We start from the raw sequence: 25,162 nt of genomic DNA, 5'->3' as shown, positions 1-25,162 counted from the left end.
TTCCCCAGAAGTTGATTGGCTGGTCGTTGTTCATCTTTCCCTAGGTAAGGAAATCCGTTCAACAAATATTTGGACTCGACATCAGCTGCAAGCCAGAATTTAATTCCAAACTTATGGGGTTTATTCGCCATGTATTGGATAAAGCAGCATCTTGCCTTCGTGGAAAAAAGCTGTTCGTCGATAGTTATATTTTCGCCAGGTGTATAACATAATATACAATTCTCTATAAATGGGTTCCATATTCCCGACGCAAGTGCGAATTTATCTGTTGATAATCGCTTAGACCTGGTATTTCTCATATCAAAACGGATAAAACTCATTATTAGCAACAGTATAATACTTAAACTACTGTACTTAACTAACTTAACAGTTAGTTAAGTACAGCAACAGTACATGATTTTATGTTACGGAGTATGCATTCATCAATCAACAGCCGCCATGCACTAGCTGCAGAATCTCTAATAATGCTTCTCTTAGCATGAGGGCTTGGTCCAGCAGCTTCCTTCAGAACATTTTGACTGGTACGCCTTCCTAAAATGAACGAGATAAATTAGTGTGCAGGTATATACTCATTTATTTATTTATTTAAATAAATGGCACCATAATAAATAAAGAATGGAACAACAACCAAGAAATAAGAGCGCACATCGGAAAAGCTAGATCCACCTTCAACCAGATGGGGGCCTTCTTCAAGGGCCATAACCTCTCTCTTGGTATAAAAGTAAGGATGCTGCGATGCTACGTCTTCTCTGTTCTTTTTTATGGTGTTGAATAGTTGACCTTGACAAAGATATATGCAGAAAATTGGAAGCATTCGAACTGTGGCTAAATCGGAGAACACTTCAAATCCCGTGGACGACTATCAAATCTCGAAAGTTACAATATTTCGAAAACATTGTGCGAAATGAATCTAGATGCGCCCTTCTACAAGCCATCCTGCAAGGAAAAATATTTGGAAAACGGGGTCCAGGAACAAGAACATCCTGCAGATAAGGTAAATATTGCCATGATTATCGCCAATATTCGTGACATCAAGAAGAATATGCTCAAAAATATTATACACCTAAGTGAATACATAAATAGAAGCTACTAATATAATATAGTTGCTTACCTGGTGTACTAGCATTGTTGTCAAGTAACTCCCATCCTATGGTATCTATGGAAGAATTATCTAAATTGCTTCTGCGAATTCCTCTTACCTGGTTGGTAATCATTTCTGAAGATGTATTGAAGTCTGCATTCGAAGTTGAAGCAGAAATACTGGGCATCACCTCAATCTCAACTTCACCTTCAGAATCACTGCCCGATGAATGTCCTTGATCAACTGTATTAGGCACATACTCGTCAACTTCATTATCGGATACATCTTCATCAGATAACTCTGCTCCAGATTCATCTTCTGACAAATTCTGTAGACACTCTAATAGCTCCTGCTGAGTCAAATATCGGCGAGACATGATAACAGCAGAAATAATAAAAATCACAATGTAAAATTAATCAAAATACAGATTGAACATGCAATTGCAAAGAGTATACTCAAACTACATAATAACAAATATTTTCGATGTATTTTATACATAAAATAAGTAAAAACTTCCCAGAAAAGTAGAACAAAAATTAGACTACCTCGTCATTAGGACTGCATTTTTCTAGGTTGACATCAACATAAATATATTCAAAATGTAATTATACTAAGTACCTGTAAAAAAGAAATTATAATCCTCAAGTAAATAATAAAGTCCCAAATCATAAATTTTGTAAAATAAATATGAATGAGTAATACTATAGACTAATGAGAGTCGAAAATAGAAAGCAGTCAAAATGACTGCTATATGGTAGTTCTAGGTATACGTTACCATATCTTAAAAAGTAATTACGCTAAGTACCTGTAAAAGAGACCTGTATGAATAGGTAATACAGAGTGTCAAAAATGAAAAGCAGTCAAAATGACCGCTCTGGTGCTTCTAGTGTTAAGCGAAAAATATTTATCATCTTAAAGACCTACTATAGGTACTTTATTAGACGCAGCTCATCAAAGATAAGACAACGGTTGAAATTATGTGGTGCTCAAGTAGATTGAAAATGGAAGATTGGAGAAAGGTTATGTTTACAGACGAATCTCGTTTTACGAGATATTTACCTGATGGCTGCCAAAGAGTATGTAAAAGACCTGAAGAATGTTATGTTGCTTGGCTAATGTTGCTTAACTCCTACAGTTTACTACAGTTTAGTGATGGAAGTACAATGATGTGGGCAGCATTGCTTTGGTAGTACATACAGATCGTATTATATAAAGTACAGGTGGCCTTGTACCCGAAAATTTGCTCCTAATGCATGATAGTGCTCGGCCGCACATAACAAGGATAATAATGCAATAGTTTACAGATGTTGGTATTAAGTTACTAGCCTGGCCATCTAGGAGTCCAGACCTTATCGCGATAGATCATTTGTGGGACAACTTGGAAATGGTAGGCAAAATTATGGCTGGTTGGAAACTGTAGTACCGTAGAGAACAATCATTAATAGATGAGTGGAAACAAATACCATAAAACGAGATTTTAGCTAAATTTAAAGATTTTTGGTTGTCAGAAGAATATAATTACCCAAGATGTAGAAAAAATCCGTCTTGGTTTTTGCACTTTCACTTTGAAATGTGTTGGGATAGAAAGTTGAAATAAAAACGGTTGGTAATAGGGAAAAAACGAGCCTATAGACACCCTTCAAGGCATAGTTTTATCTACTATGAGTATTTTTTTAAATTTTATGCTTATCATCTTCAAATTTTGTGTAAACCTTAGACAGCGCTTGCCTGGAAACACGAATAGATACAAAACAGAAAAAGAAAAAAAAAGTGTTTTACTTCGATGTTCGAGTTTTCTATGTGGTATACAGCCAACTCCTGGGAATTATTCCTTTCAATTCTATATTTTTCACTTCACGAGAGATCCATTTTATAGTACTTAAACTTAATCCCGTTGCAAACGTAGCTCTTGTATTTTTTTTTTAATTGTAACAGGCTGATTTTGTACCGCTTCTTGCTCAGTGGCGGATCCAAGAGGGGTCATGGGGGTCATGACTCCCCCCCCCCCAAACAAAATTAAATATCAATCAAATGATCCTAAAAAAAAATTTAAAAGCAGGAAGTCAAGAGTTGAAATGATTCAAACTTATTTATTCTAGGGGTAAGTGTAGAATTATGCCGAAGCGTCTTTACATTGTTTCTTAAAAAAATCAACAATTCTGAATACAGTAATACCTCGACAACGCGATTTTCAAATTTTGTCAATTCGTCATTTGAGTGCCATAGAATCGCTCGATTATCGATGAGATAGAATAACCGCCCACACATTATTGCTCATTCAATGTACATGAGATGACTTTTTGCACGAAATCAGCACATTTTTATTTTGTATTAGGTATTTCTTATCTTCAGTTTTGTCTACAAATTGGTTGTTTGTAATTTGAATATAAATTATAATTGTTGAAACTGTGTCTTACATTTTATAATTTATCTATAATAAATATTGTTGTTGCATTAGCTCTGTCTGATACGTTAGTGAATACAAATAAAGGAACTCGGAGCTGATGTCCAAGGTATTTGTGAAACTCGTCGGGTTGAAAGGCATGAAGGTCATCTTCACTTCCAGGGCGAATCAATCATCAAAATGTACAACGATCTTGCATTATAAAAATATACAACGCATTAATGCAAACTATTAGGAGACCAGAATTTCTCATTTCGTTAGTTTGTCTTAGGGATGTTTTAGGTACAACTGTATCACTTCGTCCTCTACTTAAGGACACTAAATGCATTCCTAAAAATAAAAGATTAAAAGTTGAATCTGTTTTTAGCAACCTTTACTATGAAGTGAAGGAATTAGCTGAACAACTAGACATTGAATTGAAGATGCCGCATATAGTTTCTCGTCAAACCTGTCGTCAAAACCAACTTGCTAAGTCTTGCGAAGAATATTTCCGAAGATCTGTTTATTTACCCCTTTTAGACAAAATCTTAACTGATTTAGAAGAACGACTTTCACCGAAAGTTATGAATCTATTTAATCTTCGAGTTGTTTGACCTAAAACTGATAATACATCAAAAGATAAATATACATTAAAAAAAATTTTTAACACCTTCCAGGATATTACTGGACCATCTACTGCATATTCCACAGTAGAATAACAGTTTTTTTACTTATCATTAACATTTACTTATCTTATTCTTATAGTATTTTTAATCACTGAACTTTTATTTACCACTCGTTGCAGGCTTTTGCTGACAATTCGTGAGAAAAATTTCAATATCAAGTTGAAATAGGGTAACGGGTACAGTTGTTGGCCGGTCACTAGTGATTGGCCACTTTCACAAAAATCCGAAATATTAAGATTTTCAGAAACTATAAGTAAATAAATTTATTTGCATTTAAATTTGGCAAGATTGCTGTATATTTGGTCTAGCTATCATCTCTCTCAGTTCATATTATCTAGTTGTTACGGCGTGTCTTGTTTGAAGCTTAACAGGTGCATCCACTTTTAAGAGTTTTTTAAAGAATTTGTTAAGGAAGGCTATTCACGAGGTGAGTTATCTTGGCTAATAGTATTATATATCTGGGTATATTAATGTTTTATGGCGATTTAGTGGGGTACATCTTACATTATCAGTGGTTTTAATAGCAAAGTTATGAATTTTTGGCTGTAAATTTGAGTGGCCAAGCACTGTATCTTAAATATGTCCGTGTTATAATGATTGGCCTACCGGCCAATTGCTGTACCTACTTTGAATTAAAATATTTATTATAATTTAAGCTTTTTTAGCCTAGTTTGGTCCAAGATAAGATATTTCAAACATTTTTTCTTATTTTTTAAGGTAATAACCAGTGGTTGGCCAACTGCCAATCACCAAACCACAGGGTGGCCAATAACTGTAATGTGTAATAAGAATATATTTTTTGTCCGGATTCGTATTTATAAAATTATAATTGTTTTAGTTGTTATAAAATTAGTGCTAAAGTGGGCATATTGAATCAAATTTGCAACGTCCGTATTGTAGCTAAAATTATTACGATTAAATGATTTTTATTTTTAGAATCAAAAATGCCAAATATTGTAAAGATAAAACGTATGACAAACACTATACAGAACAAGATCTTCAGTCTGCTTTTCAGGCCATAGAAAATGGCATGAGCCAACGAGAAGCCGCTGAACAATTTAATGTGCCAAGAGCAACATTGCAGTTTAGAGCAAGTGAAAAATTTAATAAAAAAACTACCCTTGGTCTCAATCCTATTCTTTGTTTGGAGGAAGAAAATCGTTTAAAGGATTGCATCATAACATGCCAAGACAAAGGTTTTCCAGTAGGAGTGAAAGATATACAAGACTCGGTTAAAGGTTTTCTTGACGCAAATCTTCGTGCCAATCCTTTTACTGACAATCGGCCCGGAAGAGGTTGGTATATATCTTTTTTAAAGCGACACCCAGATTTAAGTGAGAGAACTCCAGAAGCGGTAACGGCAGCTCAGTTGTGTCTGAAAAAGATATAAAAAAATGGTTCACCGGTGTTCAAGAATACTTGCATGGTAAATGTTATATTGATATTCGTCAAGACCCCTCACGTGTTTTAAATGGCGATGAAACCTGCTTTCTCTTTACCTTTGCAGCATCTAGAGAAATAACAGCAACAATGATTATTTACCCTTATAAACGAATTCCTAGCAATATTTTAAATTCCGTTTCACGAGAATGGGGCATAGGATGTAGCGATACGGGATGGATGAAGAATGAAAACTTCTATGAATACATAGGAAACGTCTTATATAAGTACCTAGTTGCGAAAAACACTAATTTTCCAGTTATTTTGTTCGTTGATGGACATAAAATTCACTTAACCATTCAAACCAGTGAATTATGTTCAAAGTTACAAATTATTTTAGTGGCCTTATATCCCAATGCAACCAGAATTATACAACCTGCAGATATTGCTGCATTTAAACCATTAAAGGCAAATTGGAACCGGGCAGTATTAAAGTTTAGACGCGAAAACCCGATCTCACTAGTCATATTACACTTAACCCTGTAGGTTTCTATGAAACCATATGCAACTTACAAGATATTCCTGTTATTACAGAAGAAAATCTACTTTCGGATTTTTGAGTTTAACTTCCAGAAAACGTTGATATTACATATAATATAAAAGATGTCACAGAAGATATTCAATCGACATCCAATAATCTGCCTTTAGTTAATCAAGACAACTAACTATCTAAAGAAATTGACACCTCAATCGATAAATTCTTTTTTTGGCCAGAAACCCCACAAAGAAAGGGCAAAAAGCAAACAGAAAGGTTGCCTTTCGTGCTCACTTCTTCAGATCGTCAAAATGCAGAGAGGCGTAAAATTGAAGAAAAAGCAGAACAAGAAAAAATAAAATTATAACGAAAACAAGAGCAAATTGACACAAAATCCAACAATAAAGGTAAAAAAAAACCGGTCAATTTCGGGAGAAAAAAATGTCAAACTGTTGACGTCAGACTGAAGAATAAAGAAAATGTTACAGTAAATACAGTTGATATTGCAGATTCAAATATTTTGAAAGCAGACACTTTTATTGATCATACAATTAAAAGCACTACTTTAAAAAGTGGAGTTAGAGTACATATACCAGATGTTATTGTCCTCAAAGAAAAACAAGAACTGTCACGGAACCAATTTCCTGATTCTGTAGAGGAAAACGTTGAACACAATTGATAACATATTTTTTAATGTCTACAACAATATAAATTCATCAAATTTGAAAAATACATTCCAAAGCAAATGTACAAATTTGGAAACCAGCAAAGAAAAACGTGCTGGTCAGTCGGCTAAAAGGAAGTTATTTTTTGAAACTAAGGGATATTCAGAATATGAAAAAATACAAATTCTCTCAGATATAACGGTGAAATAATCAGACGACACCAACCCACCTGTAAATAACCTTTTGTATACAGGATTGTTTTAGTATTGTTCTTATAATATATCTAAATCAAAAGTTGGAATAAAATGTCTATTTTGTGTTAGAGGCTACCATATTGATCCTTGTGCAAAGAAACAACAAGAAATTGAAAACTTAAATAGTTTTGTATGCCTTACCTGCACAAACAAAAAAAGAAAATTGGGAATTTTATGAATGGCCAATAACTGTAATTCTATATGCCAATAACTATGTTTGTATGGCCAATAACTGTGTAGTTCTATAAGTTTTCAAATTTGTGTTAATTTTTAATATACATTATTATTTCTGATTAAAATAACCTGAGTTTTTATAGAATCTGATGTTTCATTACTATTAAAAAACCCTTACAAAATATTTCACTTTAAAAGATACCAATTTACAATTTTAATTCAATTGGCAATTCCTTAAGTGGCCAATCACTGTATCCGTTACCCTATTTTACTCCGTTGTAGCCTAATATGCCTAATTGTAGAAATAACTATTCTTAAATTATATTACGTTTTTTGTTGAATAAACTAATTTAAATAAAATACTGTTTACACTTCTTCTTAAGGTTCCTTCTTCATTACGGAAGGGTGGCTATAACTACAGCAAATTGCTCTCTATGTTGAGCTGTTCTTAGTATCGAATGTGTGTCCATGCCTGTCCAGTCTCTTACATTCTTCAGCCAGGAGCATTTTCTTCCTTCTAGTTTCCCTTCCATTATGAGTCGTAGAAAGTTATATTTTTCTTCTATGTAAATATGTTCTAGATAACTCGTTTTTCTGTTATTTACAATATTTAGGAGTTCTCTCCCAGTCCTTATTCTTCTCACAGCACCTCGTTGTTGGTCACGTGCTCTGTCCACGAAATCTTCAGCATCCTTCGAAAAACACACATTTCAAAGGCTTCTATACGCCTCATACTTGTAATTCCGAGAGCATATGTTTCCACTCCGTATAGCAATAAGGAATAAATGAATGTTTTTACAAATTGATGTTAGATATCCAACGATAAGATAGAGATACATTCATTAATGTTTACACTTACATTGAGTTATTGCATTTAAATTACTTAACTTTAGGATAGGATAGGTGGGTTTAAATAATTGTATTTAAAATACTCAGTTTAAAGTGAGAGTCCTTGATTTTTCATTATTTATATTTTAATAACTTTCCTTTGGTTTAATAGTCTTGTACACTTGATTTTACGCTCATAGAGTATGTGGATTTAAATTATTTTTTTTTATTTAAGTTTAAGACCCCTTAATGTTTTACCCTTCTTTGCACCCGTAGGTTATTTGGGTTTTAATAACTTCTCATTAGTTTAATATATCGCTTAAAATAATTATTGAGAAAATGGTTCCCTTACACATAAGACACGAATCATATCAATCGTAAAGGTGCAAAAATCTAAATCCTATACCAAAATCACCCTCAAGACCCATAACCCCGCCCCCCCGACAAAAATTTCTGTGGATCAGCCACTGAAAGGTGCAAAATTCTAAATCCTATATCAAAATCACTCTCAAGACCCATCCCTCCCGACAAAAATTTCTGGATCCGCGGTTTCTGTTCTTGCTGCTTAAAAACAATTGCATTTGCCATCAACTGCTTTGCTTGTTCAGACAAGACTTTGCCTTGCCTTTTAATCCTTTTAATCTCTTTTAGTCTTGGTTAATCATTTATGTTAATAATGTAAAAACTAAAATCAATCACAATAAGAGCTGTTTCAATACAGCAAAAGAAAAAACAATAATTTTTGATTTGATAAATTGACATTTGAAAAATGATTTTTTGCTATACACTGCGCATCCGTGATGAAGCCTAATATATAAAGAAACAAGTCTTAAGCTATATTTGACGATTAGTACTTGAGCTTTTGATAAGGTCAGTGTTTACTAATTTAATCTTTAGTTATAGAGAAAAATATAAGTGGCAGGGACAGGTCAATTCCAAAGTAAATCGTGCACAAACACTTTATATACACTAGTTATTAGTGACAGAATTCATTTTTGCGTGCTTTTGAAGTATCACCTCCACCAATAAACAATTGACATACAAAAATATAGGTAAATATAGGCACGTAAATATTGGTAAAACAGAACAGGCAAATTTTAGTACATCTTGTAAGAGTTGCCTTGCGTCCTCGGGAAACTGTATATGCTTCAGAATTTTAACAAATTTACACCATTAGTTTGCGGACAAACTAATGGCCCAAATTTCTGACGGTGTGGCTGTAATGGAAAGAGAATATAACGGTTTACAGGCTGGAGTTCCAGAAACTTATACAAGTGCAACATTTATTCACTGTAATAATTATACGGAGTTCATTTATATTTATCTTAATCTTTCAGTTTTATTAATCAAGTTATTGTTATCTTGCATAATCTCTCTTAAAAAGTTTTTGTTTTGTTAATTAAAAAAGCTTTTTTTTCTTTTTTTTTGTCATGTATATATTATAGGCTATTTCATTAATAATTTTAATATAGATTCCTGGGCTCAAAATACTACGGTTTAACCCAAACCAATTAATTAAAATGTGTCTCCTTACTGAGTTACAGGGTGTTTTATTTAAAAATTTAAAGACTATTTATACTCAGTACTTTAAAACTCTTTGACATATCCTTGTGAAACTTGGCAGGTAGTGTAAGTACTTTACCTTCTAATCTTCTTCTCCTTCAGGTGCCATCTCCGCTACGGAGATTGGTAATCATCATAGCTATTTTAATTTTTGAGGCAGTAGCTCTAAATAGTTGTTTTGAGCTGCATCAAAACCATTGTCTCAGATTCTTAAGCCATGAAATTTGAGGCAGTAGCAGTTAATTTTTGAGGCAGTAGCTCTAAATAGTTGTTTTGAGCTGCATCAAAACGATTATCTCAGGTTCTTAAGCCATGAAATTTGTCTTCTTCCGATGCTTCTTCTGCCATCTATCTTTCCTTGCAGGAGTCGCAGGATGCCATACTTCTCGCCCCGCATCACATGTCCGAGATACTGTAGCTTTCTTTTTTTAATTGTAAGTTCAACTTCCTTCTCTTTACCTATTCTGCTCAGTACTTCATTGTTCGTAAATCTATCTACCCAGGAAACCCTCAAAATTCTTCTATAGGTCCACATTTCAAAGGCGTTAAGTCGTCTCATTGTGTCTAGATTTAACGTCCATGATTTCACTCCATAGTATAGTACACTGTATACGTAACATCTTGTTAGGCGTACTTTAAGAGCTAATATTAAGTCTTTGCCACATAGGACCTTTTTCATTTTCATAAAATTACAACGTGCTTTTTCGAGTCTGACTTTTATTTCTGCAGTGTAGTCATTATTTTCTATTATAAGTGTTCCTAGGAAAGTGTACATTTTTACTCTTTTAATCTGCTGGACCTCTACTATTAAGATTTCGTTAGTATTATGGTTGTTTTTACAAATTTTCATAAACTTCGTCTTTTTGATATTGAACGAGAGTCCGTACTCCCTGCTACACATTACTATTTTACTTATAAGTCTTTCTAGGTCTTGTAAATTATCGGCTATTATTACTGTATTATCTGCATATCTGATATTGTTAACTAAGACTCCATTTACTCTTATGCCAACTGTTTCATCTTCCAGAATTTCTCGAGTTACCTCTTCAGAATAAACGTTAAATAATAGAGGTGATAGTATGCAGCCTTGCCTAACTCCTCTCTTTATTTCCATTTCTTCAGATGTCTCTTTTTCAATTCGTACTATTGCTCGCTGATTGTAATAAAGGTTTGTTATTAGCCTTAAATCTCTTTCATCTAGGTTTTTATTTTTTAGAATTTCCATGAGTCGGTCATGTTTTACTTTATCAAACGCTTTATTGTAGTCTATAAAACATACGTAAAGAGGACGGTTAACATCCAAACATCTCTGCGTTAGCACGTTGAAGGAGAATAGTGCGTCTCTGGTATCCATACCATTGCGGAACTTATATTGTGTGTCACTAATATCCAGCTCCAGTTTAGAGTGAATTCTGGCGTGGATAATTTTCAACAGAGTTTTCAAGGTAAGTGACATTAAGCTTATGGTTCGATAGTCACTGCACTCTTTGGCATTCGCTTTCTTTGGCAAACACACAAATGCTGATGTCAACATTTCTCTAGGGATGATTCCCGTAGTATAGATAGCGTTGAACAGTTCTACTATTATGTCCAGGTTTTTCTCGTTGACCAACTTTAATAGCTAGCTTGCTAATTCATCTGGACCAGCATATTTATTGGTTTTCATTGAGTTTAATGCCTGACTATCCTCAGATTTGGTTATCTCTGGGCCTACATCTCCCGTTTGGCTATCTACAGATGTACTAGCTTCTGTCTGGTCATAAAATAATTCCTCGATGTACTCTTTCCATCGTCATAGTTTTTGTTCTGTCTCCAATATAATATTTCCATTTTTGTCGAGCAATATATTCGAGGTTCTTCTACTTCCGACTCCGGCTAGTTCTTTGACTTTTTTATGTAGATTAAAGTTGTCATATCTGTTTTGCAGTTCTTCTATTTCTTTACATTTTTCAGAGAAGTAGGTTTCTTTAGCCTCTCTAATTTTTCTTCTTATTTGATTTTAAAGATGTTTATAGTGGATCGTATTGATAGTTTTGTTTTTTCTCCTTTTATTCATCAACTCTAAAATTTCCTCGGTCATCCACTCTTTTTTCTTACATTTGGTTGTTGTAAGTACTTTCTTACTTGGCTCCAATATAGAGGTTGTGAAGAATTGCCACTGCTGCTCTACGTTGCAATTATTTCTTGGGTTTCTATCTAGATTTGTGTTCATTTCGTGTTTCAGATTTTCTTTTGTTTCTTCTGACTTTAGTTTCTGTATGTTAAGTTTATTGTTGTTGCGGCTTTTTTGCATCTTTTTTAGTTGAAGTTGAAACCTAGCAATAAGAAGACTGTGATCAGAGGATACGTCTGCTTCTAGATATGCCTTTACTGCCTGAATTGTGTTTCGATATCTGTGTTTTATTAGGATGTAGTCAATTTGATTTCTGACGATTTTGTTGTCTTTGTCAGCTGGCGATTTCCATGTATAAAGACGTCGCTTAGGTAATTAAAAAAATGTATTTGCGGCTATAACATTATGCTCCTGGCAAAATTCTATTAAGCGATCTCCTCTGTCGTTTCGTTTACCAAGCCCATATGGTCCTACATTAGGTTAGCACTTTCCTTCGAAAATTTTTGCATTGAAATCACCCATGATCACTGTTATATCTCTAGATGCTGTGAGATGTAATGTTTTTTGAAGTTCGCTATAAAAGTTTTCTATTTCTTCATCATTTTTGTCAGCAGTTGGCTCATAAATCTGAATTAAGTTCATTGTTCCATGGGTTGTCAATAGCTGCAGCATTATAATTCTTTCCGAAGCCTCTTACTGATCTCGTTACTTTTTTACTGAGGATCATAGCAACATACACGTATCGGACCTTGGAAAACCAAAGAAAATATTAAATTTGAGTTGAAAAAGTACTTCTATATATTTCGTATGAAGTACGCATGTCTGGAAATTTTTCTACGTATACATTGTGTACATTTTGTTAATATTTAAATCCTCAGATAAGTATAATTTCGACGAGTCTTTCAAACTGTAATGACTTTTTCTGCCCCTGAAAGACCCTATATGCTGCATTATACAGTTTTTTGTTTCCATAGAAACTTGATGACGATGGTTTTCATGTCTTTCTCTAGTATCTTTTAGAGCGTGACCTGTCAATTTTATTGAGTTTTGTAGAACTTCTAACTTTTTTTTCCCAATTCCATGAAATGCCAAAAAGGCCTTCTGACATACTAGACTTCTTGTGTATCGTCCTTTACATTATAACGGATTCTATAACTAAAGGCGGCATCATGAAGACGTCCATCATCAGAGTCCTCTGATACTCGTGGTATTCCTTGCTGTACAGTTTGTACAGTAATTAATCTGCATAAGTATATATTTTGGGCATCTGTCGACTTCATGAGGTGGAACTTTCTAATAATTTGAATTCTTGTTTGTTCCAGTATTTGTAGAAAACACTTAAACCTAACGTGCTTACAATCCGGTCCTATTACATGGCTTTGTCTATTTAATTTTTTATTTACTTCATGAATTCGTTCTTATTTTTTACGTTTCTTTCAATTATTTTCCCATTTGTCCATAACATCGCATTTCATAAATTCGTCACTATCACTAGACATATTTACAACTCGGTAACTCTCCTTTCAGGTTCAGTACATAAACATACATAACCTCTAAACACCTCTGAACCAAGTACAAACTAAATGTATTAACCGCTTCGTCGGCGTCGGTCACATTGACATTGACATCCTTCCTTTTTTCCCTGTAGCGCTCGGACATGCCTCCTTTTTTACTCTGTATAACAAATATAAAAATATGTGTTACATCCTGACTAACTTCTTTCATCAATGTGAATTTTTTACATAAAATAGTATCCAGGTTGTGCCACTATATGGTCTAATTATCTCATTTCCCCCGTCATTTGACATACCTCGTTTTTCCCTGTATCTTTCAAATGCTTTCTTTAAGTCAATCATACACAGATATGCTGGTCTGTTATACTAGTGATTTCTCAGTAATATACTTCAACAAAAGTTGTTTTATTGTTGTTTTTTTTCTATCAGGTATGGTTTTCTTGTAACAATCAAAAAACAAATAACAGATTTTTTACCTATTTACAGCTAATTACTATTTAAATGGGAATAAGTTACAATTAAAGGTTAAAGTACGTTTATTGACGTTTCAATTTCCACTTCGGAAATCGTTCTCAAAATACAAACATTAGTTAATTAAACAAATTTTGTTTTTTTGTTACTTGGTGAAAAATTCTTCTAATAATTTAATTTTATCTGACTCATTTATATTGACAATTCAGACATACATTATACATTTTAAAGTAGACGACTTTAAAATGATATTGCCAATATTGTTGAGTTGCGTTCCTGGGACGACTTTACTTGTAAGATAGTTCATTCGATTACATGAAATCAACTTTAACTTGAGAATATCCGTCAGAAAAAATCATAGCATATAATTCGTCTTTAAAAAGACAAACACATGCCGTGATGACAGTGAAAATCTCCTGTTTGTGATTCCATAGTAAATTATGAGGGAAAAACCAGGAAAAAAACCTCATAATACAATCCCGACATGGTAAGTATTTGGTCGTGCATTTAGTTTACTTTCAATAAACACCAAATTCTGATTTTATGTGTTTGAACATAAATGTTATTTAAAAAACATAAATGATGTATCCTCTATATTTTACCGACTTACTAATACTGGTATTTTCCTTTTAATAACTTCCTCTTTTAATATGTGTAACCAGATCCTACTACATTCTGCCGAGGAATTTGCGACACAATTGGTCTCATTTAGCATAATTAGAGCCGCTTCTTTGATTTTTCTCTTTTTACCATCCGTTTCTTTTATAGTCGGACAGATTTCAATTAAAGGTGACTCATTTACAAATTTAACTGAGAGCTAACAGCAAAAATTCTAAATATCAGGAGAAAAATCTTACCGTGGTCGTTTTTATTGTGTATGCTTCGACAATGTAAATACCTAACTAAAATATACAAAATAATTTCATAACATTTGCCCACGTAACAATATAAATTGTGCATACCAGTTCGTTTTTCGAACGTATAGTTGGACCAGTTTAGTTAAATATTTTAAAACATCGGTAAACTTATCAACATTTCGCTTGGCTATATATTTACGTCCTTGGAAAAAATAGTAATGAGATGACATATTTGATTCGTTTCACATTCTTATATGTCCATAGGTGGGGTGTGTTCTGTTTCTTGTGCATGTGACTTTCTTTTATATACAGTGATGAGTGCCTTAAGAACCGGCAAAATAACGCAAAACTAGCTTATGAGCTAGTTGACTTCAGTCATAATATTACAAGTATGACGTCGAACATTAACATTTTTTAAATTTCGCATAAAGTAAAAACTAATTGAAGGCAATAAAGCAAATGTAAGTAAACAGTTTAATTAGTAGTAATTTGATAATTAGTTCTGTGTTGACGAATACAGAATAACAAGCTATGATAATTCTGTATTGAGAAGAGTGTATTCGACGTCTCAAATCACAGTTTATTATTGATCATTACTTTAATTTTGGATAAAAACATACTCAGACTTAAACTGTTTTTACTTACATTACGTGATACGTATTACTATGACTGAAGTCAACCAGCTCATAAGCTAACGTCTAAAGGTGGGAAACTTTCGATAGATCTAATGTAATGTAAAGTAAATTATAGGTTTATATCGATAATTTCTCACCTCTACTACTTTCATTTCTTTTTATTTCACAACGTATTATGTTTTCTATCTTTTGCGTTATTTTGCCGGTTCTTAAGGCACTCATCCCTGTATTTTTTAAATAAACTTTATTATTATTTATTTACTATTTATTAATTTTAAAATAGTTTTTGTGATAAGTAAACAACAAATACATAGCAGATTATTATGATTGATGTTTATTCTTTTTAGAGCATTAAGATGGATGACGTAGCGGGTCCAAGTAATGTACAAAGAAAACGGAAGTTTATGTCGGTAGAAAAAAAGCAGATTGTCTGTAGAGTGTATGAAAATTGAAAAAGCACACTTCATACAGTAGAAGCTGTAGCTCAGTGTTCATTTTTAACGGGAGTATCCGTATCGACAATAGAACGCATTGTAGTGAAAAAAAGGTGACTGGGATTGTGCAAGCTCCAAAAGTACATTGTCGTGGTAGAAAAACAATTAATTTGGACGAGTATTAGAAAAATTTTGTACGCTCTACTATTCATTGTTTATTTTTTGAGAATAAAGCGCCAACCCTCGAATACATTAGGACAAAGGTAATAGAAAATGGTCTGATTCCAAAAATGAGCAAACAGACGTTAAGGATAATAATAAAAGAAGATTTAAAATTTGTATATGCCAAAAGATCCCGTAAATCTGTCTTAATAGAAAGAGAAGATATAGTCTCATGGCGACGAAGAGATCTTCGCTCTATTAGAGAGGTTCGTTCTGCCCACAAAAAGAATTACTATCTGGACGAAACGTGGGTAAATACTGGTCACACAGTATCTAAGATCTGGCAAGATACTACTATAACGAGTTATCGTCAAGCATTTGTGGATGGTTTATCAAGAGGGTTACGAGGACCAACGGGTAAAGGGCAACGACTGACTGTCGCTCATATAGGTAGTGAGAGTGAATTTTTAGAAGATAGTGCACTAATTTTTTTATCTAAGAAAACGGGGGATTACCATGAAGACATGGAAGCCCAACGTTTTGAAAAATGGTTTCAATCCCTTCTTTCACGAGTCGAGCCTAATTCGATAATAGTGATGGATAACGCTTCTTATCATAGCCGATTAGTAGAACATCTGCCAACTATGGCCACCAGAAAAGCAAATATGCAGAGTTGGTTAAGACAAAAAGGAATTCCATTTTCCGAGGACATGGTTAAGGCTGAGCTTATAAATGTAATTAGACACAATCCTTGTGAGGATTGTATTGTAAAATTATCAAAATTACTTAACATATTGACATTATTAATTTGATTTTCTTTTTCTTTCTGTCAAAACTTATTACTACGGTTTCCATGTCTCTTCTATTTTTTATATTTATTTTAGGTTAATTTGACAGAGGAAGTGTCTATGTTGATGAAAACATAGTTTCATAAACATCAAGTATCTTTGATATATTCCCTAGTAGTTACTCTTTCCATCTTATTTTGGGCTTTTAGATAATAATAGATCACCTAGTAGGATCTTAGAACGCTTAGTGAAACTATGATGGGACGTCGGCCAGTATAAAATCCAAGGAAGCAGTGGATACACGAAGTAAGAACCGATGCTAAAGAGATACTGAGGGTGGATAACTGAAAGAGAGTAGCCAAGGAAAGGGGTGCTTAAAGGAGGATGCTGGGAGAGAACAGGGCCTGACGTGGGCTGTAGCGCCATAGGAGAGAGATTATATTATATGGAGAGTTATAGTATGGCACAGTAAACTGAATGATTTCTATATTAAAACCGTCATTAATAAAATAAATTTTATTGTGTGTAATAAATTATATATAAATATTATATTCATTTTATTTGCTTTTAACGGAACAAAAGCAAATTTTCTTACGGAACATAAAATATATGTAATTACTATTTAAATGGGAATAAGCCACAATTAAAGGTTAAAGTACGTTTATTGACGTTTTAATTTCCACTTCGGAAATCGTTCTCAAAATACAAACATTGGTAAATTAAACCAATTTTGCAGAATGACGGTATACGTATTTCGACCTCCTTAAGTCTCTTCAGAACGGTATAGCCACTGCTCTGTAGAAATCGTTTGATTTCTCTTTTTGTTTAAACCAATTTTGTTTCTTTATTAAGAAAGAAATTAAAAAAGAAACAAAATGTGTTTAATTTACTACTGTTTGTATTTTGAGAACGATTCCCGGAGTGGAAATTGAGACGTCAATAAACTTACTTCAACCTTTAATTATGGCTTATTACCATTTAAATAGTAATTACTTAAAAATATCACAAGAAAATAGCTTCAGAACAATAATAAAATATATGAAATTGCATAATTTACTTTTTAAGTGATTGAAATTAAATTTTAAAAATTGTTTGATGCCCATTGATCATTGCTTAATTACTAACCTTTCTTCTTATATGGCTTTTACTTTATCCGTCAAGACACACATAATAATTTAATAATTATATCGGTCTTAGATTCAATTTTTAGGTAATTACTTATGTATTTAAATAAATAATTAAAATTTTACTTTGGTATGCCCCTGCAAAGTTGATAAGGGAAATATCCTTTCGTCGCTTTAAATGCGATGTTGCTAAAAAATCGCCTTCAATTAAAAACTGTTTTATTATAGGACTATATTTGAGCCATTCAATTGAATCCTGAACAAATCCCCTTCGTTGGCTCAGTGAAGATGTTCGTTCAGTTGTAATGGAAACACCAAATAATAGTAGCAGAGTTTATTGTTGAGACGTACACTATGGGTGTTGACCCGGGATTACTTTGAGTAGAGACAGATGAAGTTGATCGTTGAAGACTATCAAGTTCGTTGAGTGAATATTGATTGAATGCTTTTCTAGGCAAGAGATATTAGTTTTATATAAACTTTAATTGGGTCAATATTTTGGCAGAGATTTGATATTGGACATACTGCGGAATCGGGAAATCTGGCCCAAGTGTCAATACTCAAAGTTTACATATAAGTATTACATAACATAGTAAAATTCAAACATGATAAATTATAAATAGTTTAAGAATAATCAATAATCTTCCAACCGTACCCTAGCTATCAATGTCCGACTCTATCTCTAGATTAAAATTAGGGCAATTGGATGAAAATGTGGAAAGTGGGATGTCAACTTGGGAAGTCGACGGTACATTGTTGTGCCGATTACTAACTAATACAGGCACTTCCTGTTCGTTAGTCTGAGTTTGTGGATTCCCTGAACGACATAGTGGTGCAACAGGACGGTACTTCCATAACGTGAGTATCCCAATTATTACCATTATAGTAATGATCCCGGTGGCCACAAAATAATGCCAATTAGATTCGTGAATCGATCGCCACTGCGTATGCGTCATTTCTTGTTCCAGACTCTCCTCCTCAAGTAACACATAACGTAGCTCTCCTCCTGGTATGTCAAGGTAGGTGTTTAGAGGCGTGTTAAACTTGCGGGGTGTCCTCGCCACCAGTTGGGCCACGGGAGTGATTGGCGACTTCAGGTAACTCGTCACTGCTCTGTCCACCCCACTGCTAGTGGGGAGTAATGTAATATTTTTCGTTTGGGCGATACATTTGGGTGAAAGCTTCAGAAATGTGACTCGTTCCAGTACTCTTTCGCTCCGATTTCCATCGCAAATAATGGATATGTGTATCGTGACTGGCGTGATAACTAGCCAGAGGTTGGGAGTACCCATCTTACTCCATTGAGCTGTCTGTGTTGTCCTGGCTACCACTGGACATGTGCTATTCTTAGATCGCTCATAAATTTCTTTAAGTATGCAGTTTGGTTGGGTATCCATGTTTCTTATAGCCGTTGGTGAGCACGCTATCTGCGCCTTTGTCAACAGTAAGCACCTTTCTCTATCTTCCGCGGTCAATTCGAAGTAGTGCAGTGTGTTATAATCTACGACCAGTAGATTCCTTGGGGCGACAAATGTGCGCAACACCGACCCCTCAACGTTAAGTGGTATGGCCGTGACTTTGAGCATGCTGTACTTATTTTTCCCTGTCACTATGAAGTAGCCGATGACTGTTATATATCTGTCGTCATGACTGACTTCTGTTTCTATAATGGGTTGTCGTCGTATTTCGACCCCTTGAGGCAGTATCTGCCCTGCTTTCCCTATTAATTTGGTTATTTCACCCGGTTTCACTATATCAATGAAGTGTCCGTGGTTATAGTGAAGGTTTAATATTCCCTCGTAAAATTGAGTATATTCGTTTATGAAGTCCATAACTTGTAATGCTATCGTTTGTATTCGTAACGTGCTATATTCGGTTTCTAGTTTTTATGCTTTGTCTTCTACTTCGTTAAGTCCTTTAGATATTTCTTGTAGACCTGTGATTAGTGCTTTGTTAAACTTGTTCATTTGCTCGTTTATCCTGTTCTCTGTGTGATTGATTGATGTTATTGTTTCTAACATTATCTTCGCCTGGTGCTGTGATCCCTTTATTAGCTCCTTTTGGTTATTATCTAATGCTTCAATGTTACTGTAGGCTTCGTCATTGACTCCAAATACTGAGGTTAATATTGTTCCTAATATTCCTCTTCTTTCCCTTCCTTTTATTTCTACTGTCAACCCCTCGCTTACTGACTCCGCCTTTCTTTGTCCTTCCTCTAACTTCTCTATTATATCCTTACAATTCACGATTTTTATCTCATGACACAGTTCTCGTACGCCTTGTATCATATTTCCTATTAGTTGGTGCTCTGTTCGAATTCTTCCTTTTTCGAGTAACACCTTTATTCGAAATGTTCCCCGGTCTATGACGACCTCTCCAAGGTCTTCTGTGAAAAATCCTGGTACCGGATTATATATTTTATACGGTTCTGCCTTTATGGGTTTTAACATCGTTAAAAACATTATAGCTACTGGTATTTTCTTCCATCTTAGTGCTGCTGCCTTCTTCGGCTTTTCCTGTTTCTCTTCTTCCAGTCGTATTAGTTTATGTATGGGTCTTTTAGTCAGTTTCCGGTTTACCTTTCTCACTGTTACTACTCTGGTTAATCCCTCCGCTCCAGGGTGTGTTTCTGTTACCCTCGCTAATGGCCATCTGCCTGGAGGTGTATCCTCTTCTTTAATTATAACTATTTCTTCTTCTTTTATGTTAGCGTGCGCCTTATGCCATCTATTTCTCTGTTGTAGTTGGTGCAGGTATTCCTGTTTCCAAATTTTCCAGAAGTCTCTTTTTATTTTCTCCAATAATCTCCACCTCGTCGGCATCTTCAAATAAGTCGTAAGCTCTTCTTCCCGATTTGGTGATATAATTTCTCTCCCTATAAGGAAGTGAGCTGGTGTCAGGGCTATTTTCCCTTCAGGGTCTTCTGATGACCCACATAATGGTCTCGAGTTCATACATGCTTCTATTTGTGCCAGCACCGTACTCAATTCTTCATATGTTAGAACTGTTTCCCCGATGATTCTTTTCAAGTGATATTTCATTATTCACACTGCGCTCTCCCATAATCCTCCGAAATGTGGTGCATATGCAGATATGACATTCCACTGGGTACCTAGTGCCAGTAATCCTTGTTTTATCTCGTCATCTATTTTTTGATTGTCTTTTTTCAACAAATTTGCTGTTCCTACGAATGTGGTTCCGTTATCGCTGTATACGTTGTTGCACTGTCCTCTGCGTGCCGTAAATCTCTTGAACGCTGCGATGAATGCATCCGTAGACATATCGCTTACTACCTCAAGGTGTACTGCCTTCGTTGACAGACACACAAATACTGAGATGTAGCCCTTATAGCTCCTCTGTCCTCTGCCTCTCGTGGTACTTATTTTTATTGGCCCGGCATAATCTATCCCTGTGTTAGTAAAGGGATGACTAGGGTTCACTCTGTCTTTCGGTAGATCTCCCATTAATTGTTGTGCTGCTTGGCTTTTATACCTCCTGCACCTTAAACATTTTGCTAGATGATCTTTCACGGTTCTTCTGCCGTTGATTATCCAGTATTTCCTTTTTATGTACTGTAGTGTTTGTTGTAATCCGCTATGTAGATTTCTTGCGTGACTATCTGTTATAAGTAACTTTGTTAATGCACTATCCTTTGGCAAAATTATCGGATGTTTTTCTCCGTACTTTAGATTCGTGTGTCTCAGTCTTCCGGTGACTCTTAGAATTCCTTGTCTATCCAGGAATGGTACCAATGACGCTAATTTATTTTTCTTGTCTAATTGCTGTTTCTTCTTCAGCTTATTTATTTCTTGTTTGAAGTAGGCTTGCTGTGTGTGATTTATCACCTTTAATAGCGTTTCCTCTAATTCTTGGACTGTAAGCTGACTTTGTCCATTGTCCTTCTTTTTTCTGCATTTGTCTGCAAATCTCCTACAATATGAAAGTACTCTTCTCATTCTTTCTAAATTTAAGAATCTCTCGCATATGTCCTCCTTTATCGTTGTCGTGTGCACCGTTATTTTCGTTTTGACTTCCTCCTCATTTGTCTCTGGTATTTCTTCTGATTCCTGCGTTAAAGTTTTGTTACTAGTCAGCCAAGTTGGTCCCTTCCACCATAGCTCTGCTTCTAATAATTCTGATGCGGTACTTCCACGTGAGAGGATGTCCGCTGGATTTTCCTTTGTATCTACCTTATGCCAATTTTTCGGTCCTATAACGCATCTTATTTCCTCTACTCTGTTGGCGACGAACATTTTCCACCTTTTTGATGATCCCCTTATCCAAGCCAGGGTTATCGTTGAGTCCGACCATGCATATACCTCAATGTTTTCCCTGTTCAATGCTTGTAGGGTTTTCTTCATTAAATTTGCTAGTAGTACCGCGGCACACAGCTCAAGCCTCGGTAACGTCGTTTTCCCTTTCAATGGTGCGACTTTCGATTTTGCTATCATTAGATTCGTTTTAATTTCTGGGCCTAATACCCTTGAGTAGATTACCGCTCCATATCCTTTCATAGACGCATCTGCAAATCCATGTAGTTCTACTCTGTTTATCTTGCTTAAGTTGTTCCACCTGGGCAATGTTATTTTCTCCAGATTTACTAATTGCGCCTGGTATGTATTCCACCTGCTTTGTTGGTTGCTAGTTAATTCTTTATCCCAACTGGTCTTTTGCTCCCATAATTTCTGTATGAACATTTTCGCCTAAATTACTACAGGTGCTATCCATCCCAGTGGGTCGTATAATTTTGCTACTTCTGACAGTACGTGTCTTTTCGTTATTTTCTTTGCCGTCGTTATCCCTATTTTGAATGTGATTATATCCTCTTTAGGTGACCAGTGTATTCCTAACGTTTTCCGTACTTCTTCTTGTTTGAATGCCTTGGAGTCTACGTTCCTCATATCCTCCGGTACGTTCTCCATTATTTTTTCTTCGTTGCTCAACCATTTTCTAAGAATGAAACCTCCTTTTCTGAACAGTTGTATTAATTCCTTTTGGGCTGTTTCTGCTTCCTGCACTGTCTCAGCTCCTCCTAGTATATCGTCTACATACATGTTTTCTTTTACAATTTTCGATGCCAACGGGAACCTCGCTCCTTCGTCTTCTTGTAATTGTTGTATTGTTCTTAACGCTAAAAAGGGTGCTGCGGCCGTGCCGTATGTCACCGTCGTTAAGTTATACTCTTGTATGTGGTCCTTTGTGTCCTTTCTCCACAAAATTTTTTGATATTTTTGGTCTTCTTCTGCCATTCTGATTTATCTAAACATTTTTTCCAGATCCGCTGAGTATGCTACCTTATTGGATCTCCATCGTAATAGTATATTTGTCAAATCTTGTTGTAATTTCGGCCCTGTGTGCATAATATCATTCAGGCTTACTGCCGATGAGCTTTTGCTTGATGCTTCAAACACGGCTCTTATTTTCGTTGTAGTACTGTCCTCTTTTCTCACTGGATGATGAGGTAAGTAGTACCCATCTCCCTGGTTTTCTGCTATTACCATATGACCTTGGTTTTTATAATCTTCCATGAATTGTCTGTAATTCGCTTCTAACTGTTTGTCTTTTGCAAACTTCCTTTCTAGTTGCATCAATCTGGCGAATGCTTGCTGTTTAGATTCTCCTAACTTTGCGACGTCTTCCCTAAACGGAATTTTTACTTCGTATCTCCCTTCTTCATTCCTTTTTACAGTCTGTCGATACAGTTCTTCACATTCTTGTTCTTCCACTGAGAAACTTGTGTCCTGATTTACTTCTTCTAATTCCCAGAAGTTCTTTATTTGTACGTCCATTTCTTGTCTTGATATCATACAGCATACTTCCGCTTTTATATTCTCCCTTTCTCGTGCTATTCCCGAAACTATCCATCCTAGTTTGGTGTTTTGACTCAGAAGTCCATTACTTATTCTGTGCATCCCTTCTGTCAATATGTAACTGTATTCTTTTACTCCTAGTAGTAAGTCTATCTTCCCTACCTTGTAATATCTTGGATCTGCCAGTATTGCATTTTTCTCGTTATAGTCCGGTAGAATTATATCCTGTTCCGGTAAATTCCTTGCTATCTTCGGTAGTACTAGTGCTTCTATTTCCATCTCGAAGTCATAAATGCGCATTGTGACCCTTGGTCGATTAGTGCTCTCATTATGTGTGAATCTCCTTTCGCATCTCTTATGCGTACCACAGCTGTCGCTAGTAATGCTTCACCTTCCTTATGGCTTGCACAGTTTACTGAATTCTGCCCTCTTTGTTGGTCGTTGCTATTCCTAGGCCCATTGGTATCTTGTGTATTTTCTCGCCTTCCGTTATTTTGTTCTCTGGCGTTGTATGGATTATTATTTCCTCCTCTGTACCTATCAGCTTGGTACCCGTTTCTTCTATTGTTTGAATCTCTTCCATTTCTTTCTTGTGTTTGTTCTCCTTTCGTTCCATTGGAGTTTCTTTTGTTGCTTGTGTTTCCTTTTTCATAATGCAACATATGGTGGTGGTCTCCGCCACAGTGTCTGCACCTATATTGTGAATAACATTGTTTTTCTTTTTTATGTGCTAGGCAGTTTGTACACAATCCTTTTTCTTTTATCATCCTGTTCCGGTCTCTTACATTGAGTTCCTGAAATTCTCTGCAGTTCGGTACTCCTTGATCTCCGTTGCATATCACGCAATGTGTTCTTGGTTTCCTAAGAGATCCTCCTTGCTTCTCATGTCTTTTTTCTGACTCCAGCAGTTCCAGTGTCTGAAATCTTCGCTGTAAGAATGTTTGTGTCGATTTGTACGTCGGTATCTCTCTACTGTCTCCAATGTGGTTTTCGTACAGCCACCTAGTTTCATTGTCCCATTTCGTTATGATAATTCGGGCTATTAATGGGCTCCACGCTTCCGTGTCTGTTCCTAACCCTCCTATGGCTTCCAGACTTTCGTGGAAGGTGTCATGTAGTGATTTCAATGCTCTAGCAGAAGATTCCTTTACTTCCTGCGCTAGTAGCATCCTGTCTATTAATTTAAACAATATCATCCTTGGGTTCTCATACCTATCTTTTAGCATGTTCCAGGCCACTTCGTAGTTGGCCTCGGATATGTTTAAGTGTTATATCATTCTGTTGGCTTTCCCTCTTACTTGAGTCTTTAGGTACTGCATTTTTTCTGCGTTTGATAACTGGTCGTTTTCATGTATTACTTTAGTAAACAGATCGTGGAAAGTTCTCCACGTTTCATATCTGCCTTCATACACAGGGATTTTTACCTGCGGCAATGTCACACCGTCCCTCCTCTGTGTGCTTTCTGGCCGTTGCATTCCTGGCCTTATTTTCTTTAAAACTTCCCTGACTTTCCTCTTTAGATGAATTATTCTCTCTACTTCTCCATTATCTGTAGCGTCTAGTTCCTCATTTACTGCTGCTTCAATCATTAGTGTATTCACCTTTTCCATGTATTCTCTTAACTCTGACTGCAATTCTTCATTCTCCTGCAAGTCTTGTTAATTTTCTGGCCGTAATAATTCCTCGATTCTTTGTTTTCTTATCT

General features: G+C 35.2%; 1 protein-coding gene across 1 annotated transcript; it reads left to right on the top strand.

Moving 5' to 3' along the window:
* Positions 1-15,863: 15,863 nt before the first annotated feature.
* Positions 15,864-16,547, top strand: LOC140452703 (uncharacterized). Its single transcript, XM_072547024.1, has one exon. The coding sequence runs from the start codon at positions 15,864-15,866 to the stop codon at positions 16,545-16,547; it is 684 nt and encodes a 227-aa protein (XP_072403125.1).
* The last annotated feature ends 8,615 nt before the right edge of the window (positions 16,548-25,162 follow it).

The sequence above is a fragment of the Diabrotica undecimpunctata genome, chromosome 11, assembly GCF_040954645.1.
Source record: "Diabrotica undecimpunctata isolate CICGRU chromosome 11, icDiaUnde3, whole genome shotgun sequence".
Taxonomy (NCBI): Eukaryota; Metazoa; Arthropoda; class Insecta; order Coleoptera; family Chrysomelidae; genus Diabrotica; species Diabrotica undecimpunctata.
This window is presented reverse-complemented; position numbering and strand designations above follow the sequence as displayed.

Excerpts from the sequence above, each read along its gene's own strand:
- LOC140452703 (XM_072547024.1), top strand. The coding sequence starts at position 15,864 with ATGAGCAAACAGACGTTAAGGATAATAATAAAAGAAGATTTAAAATTT.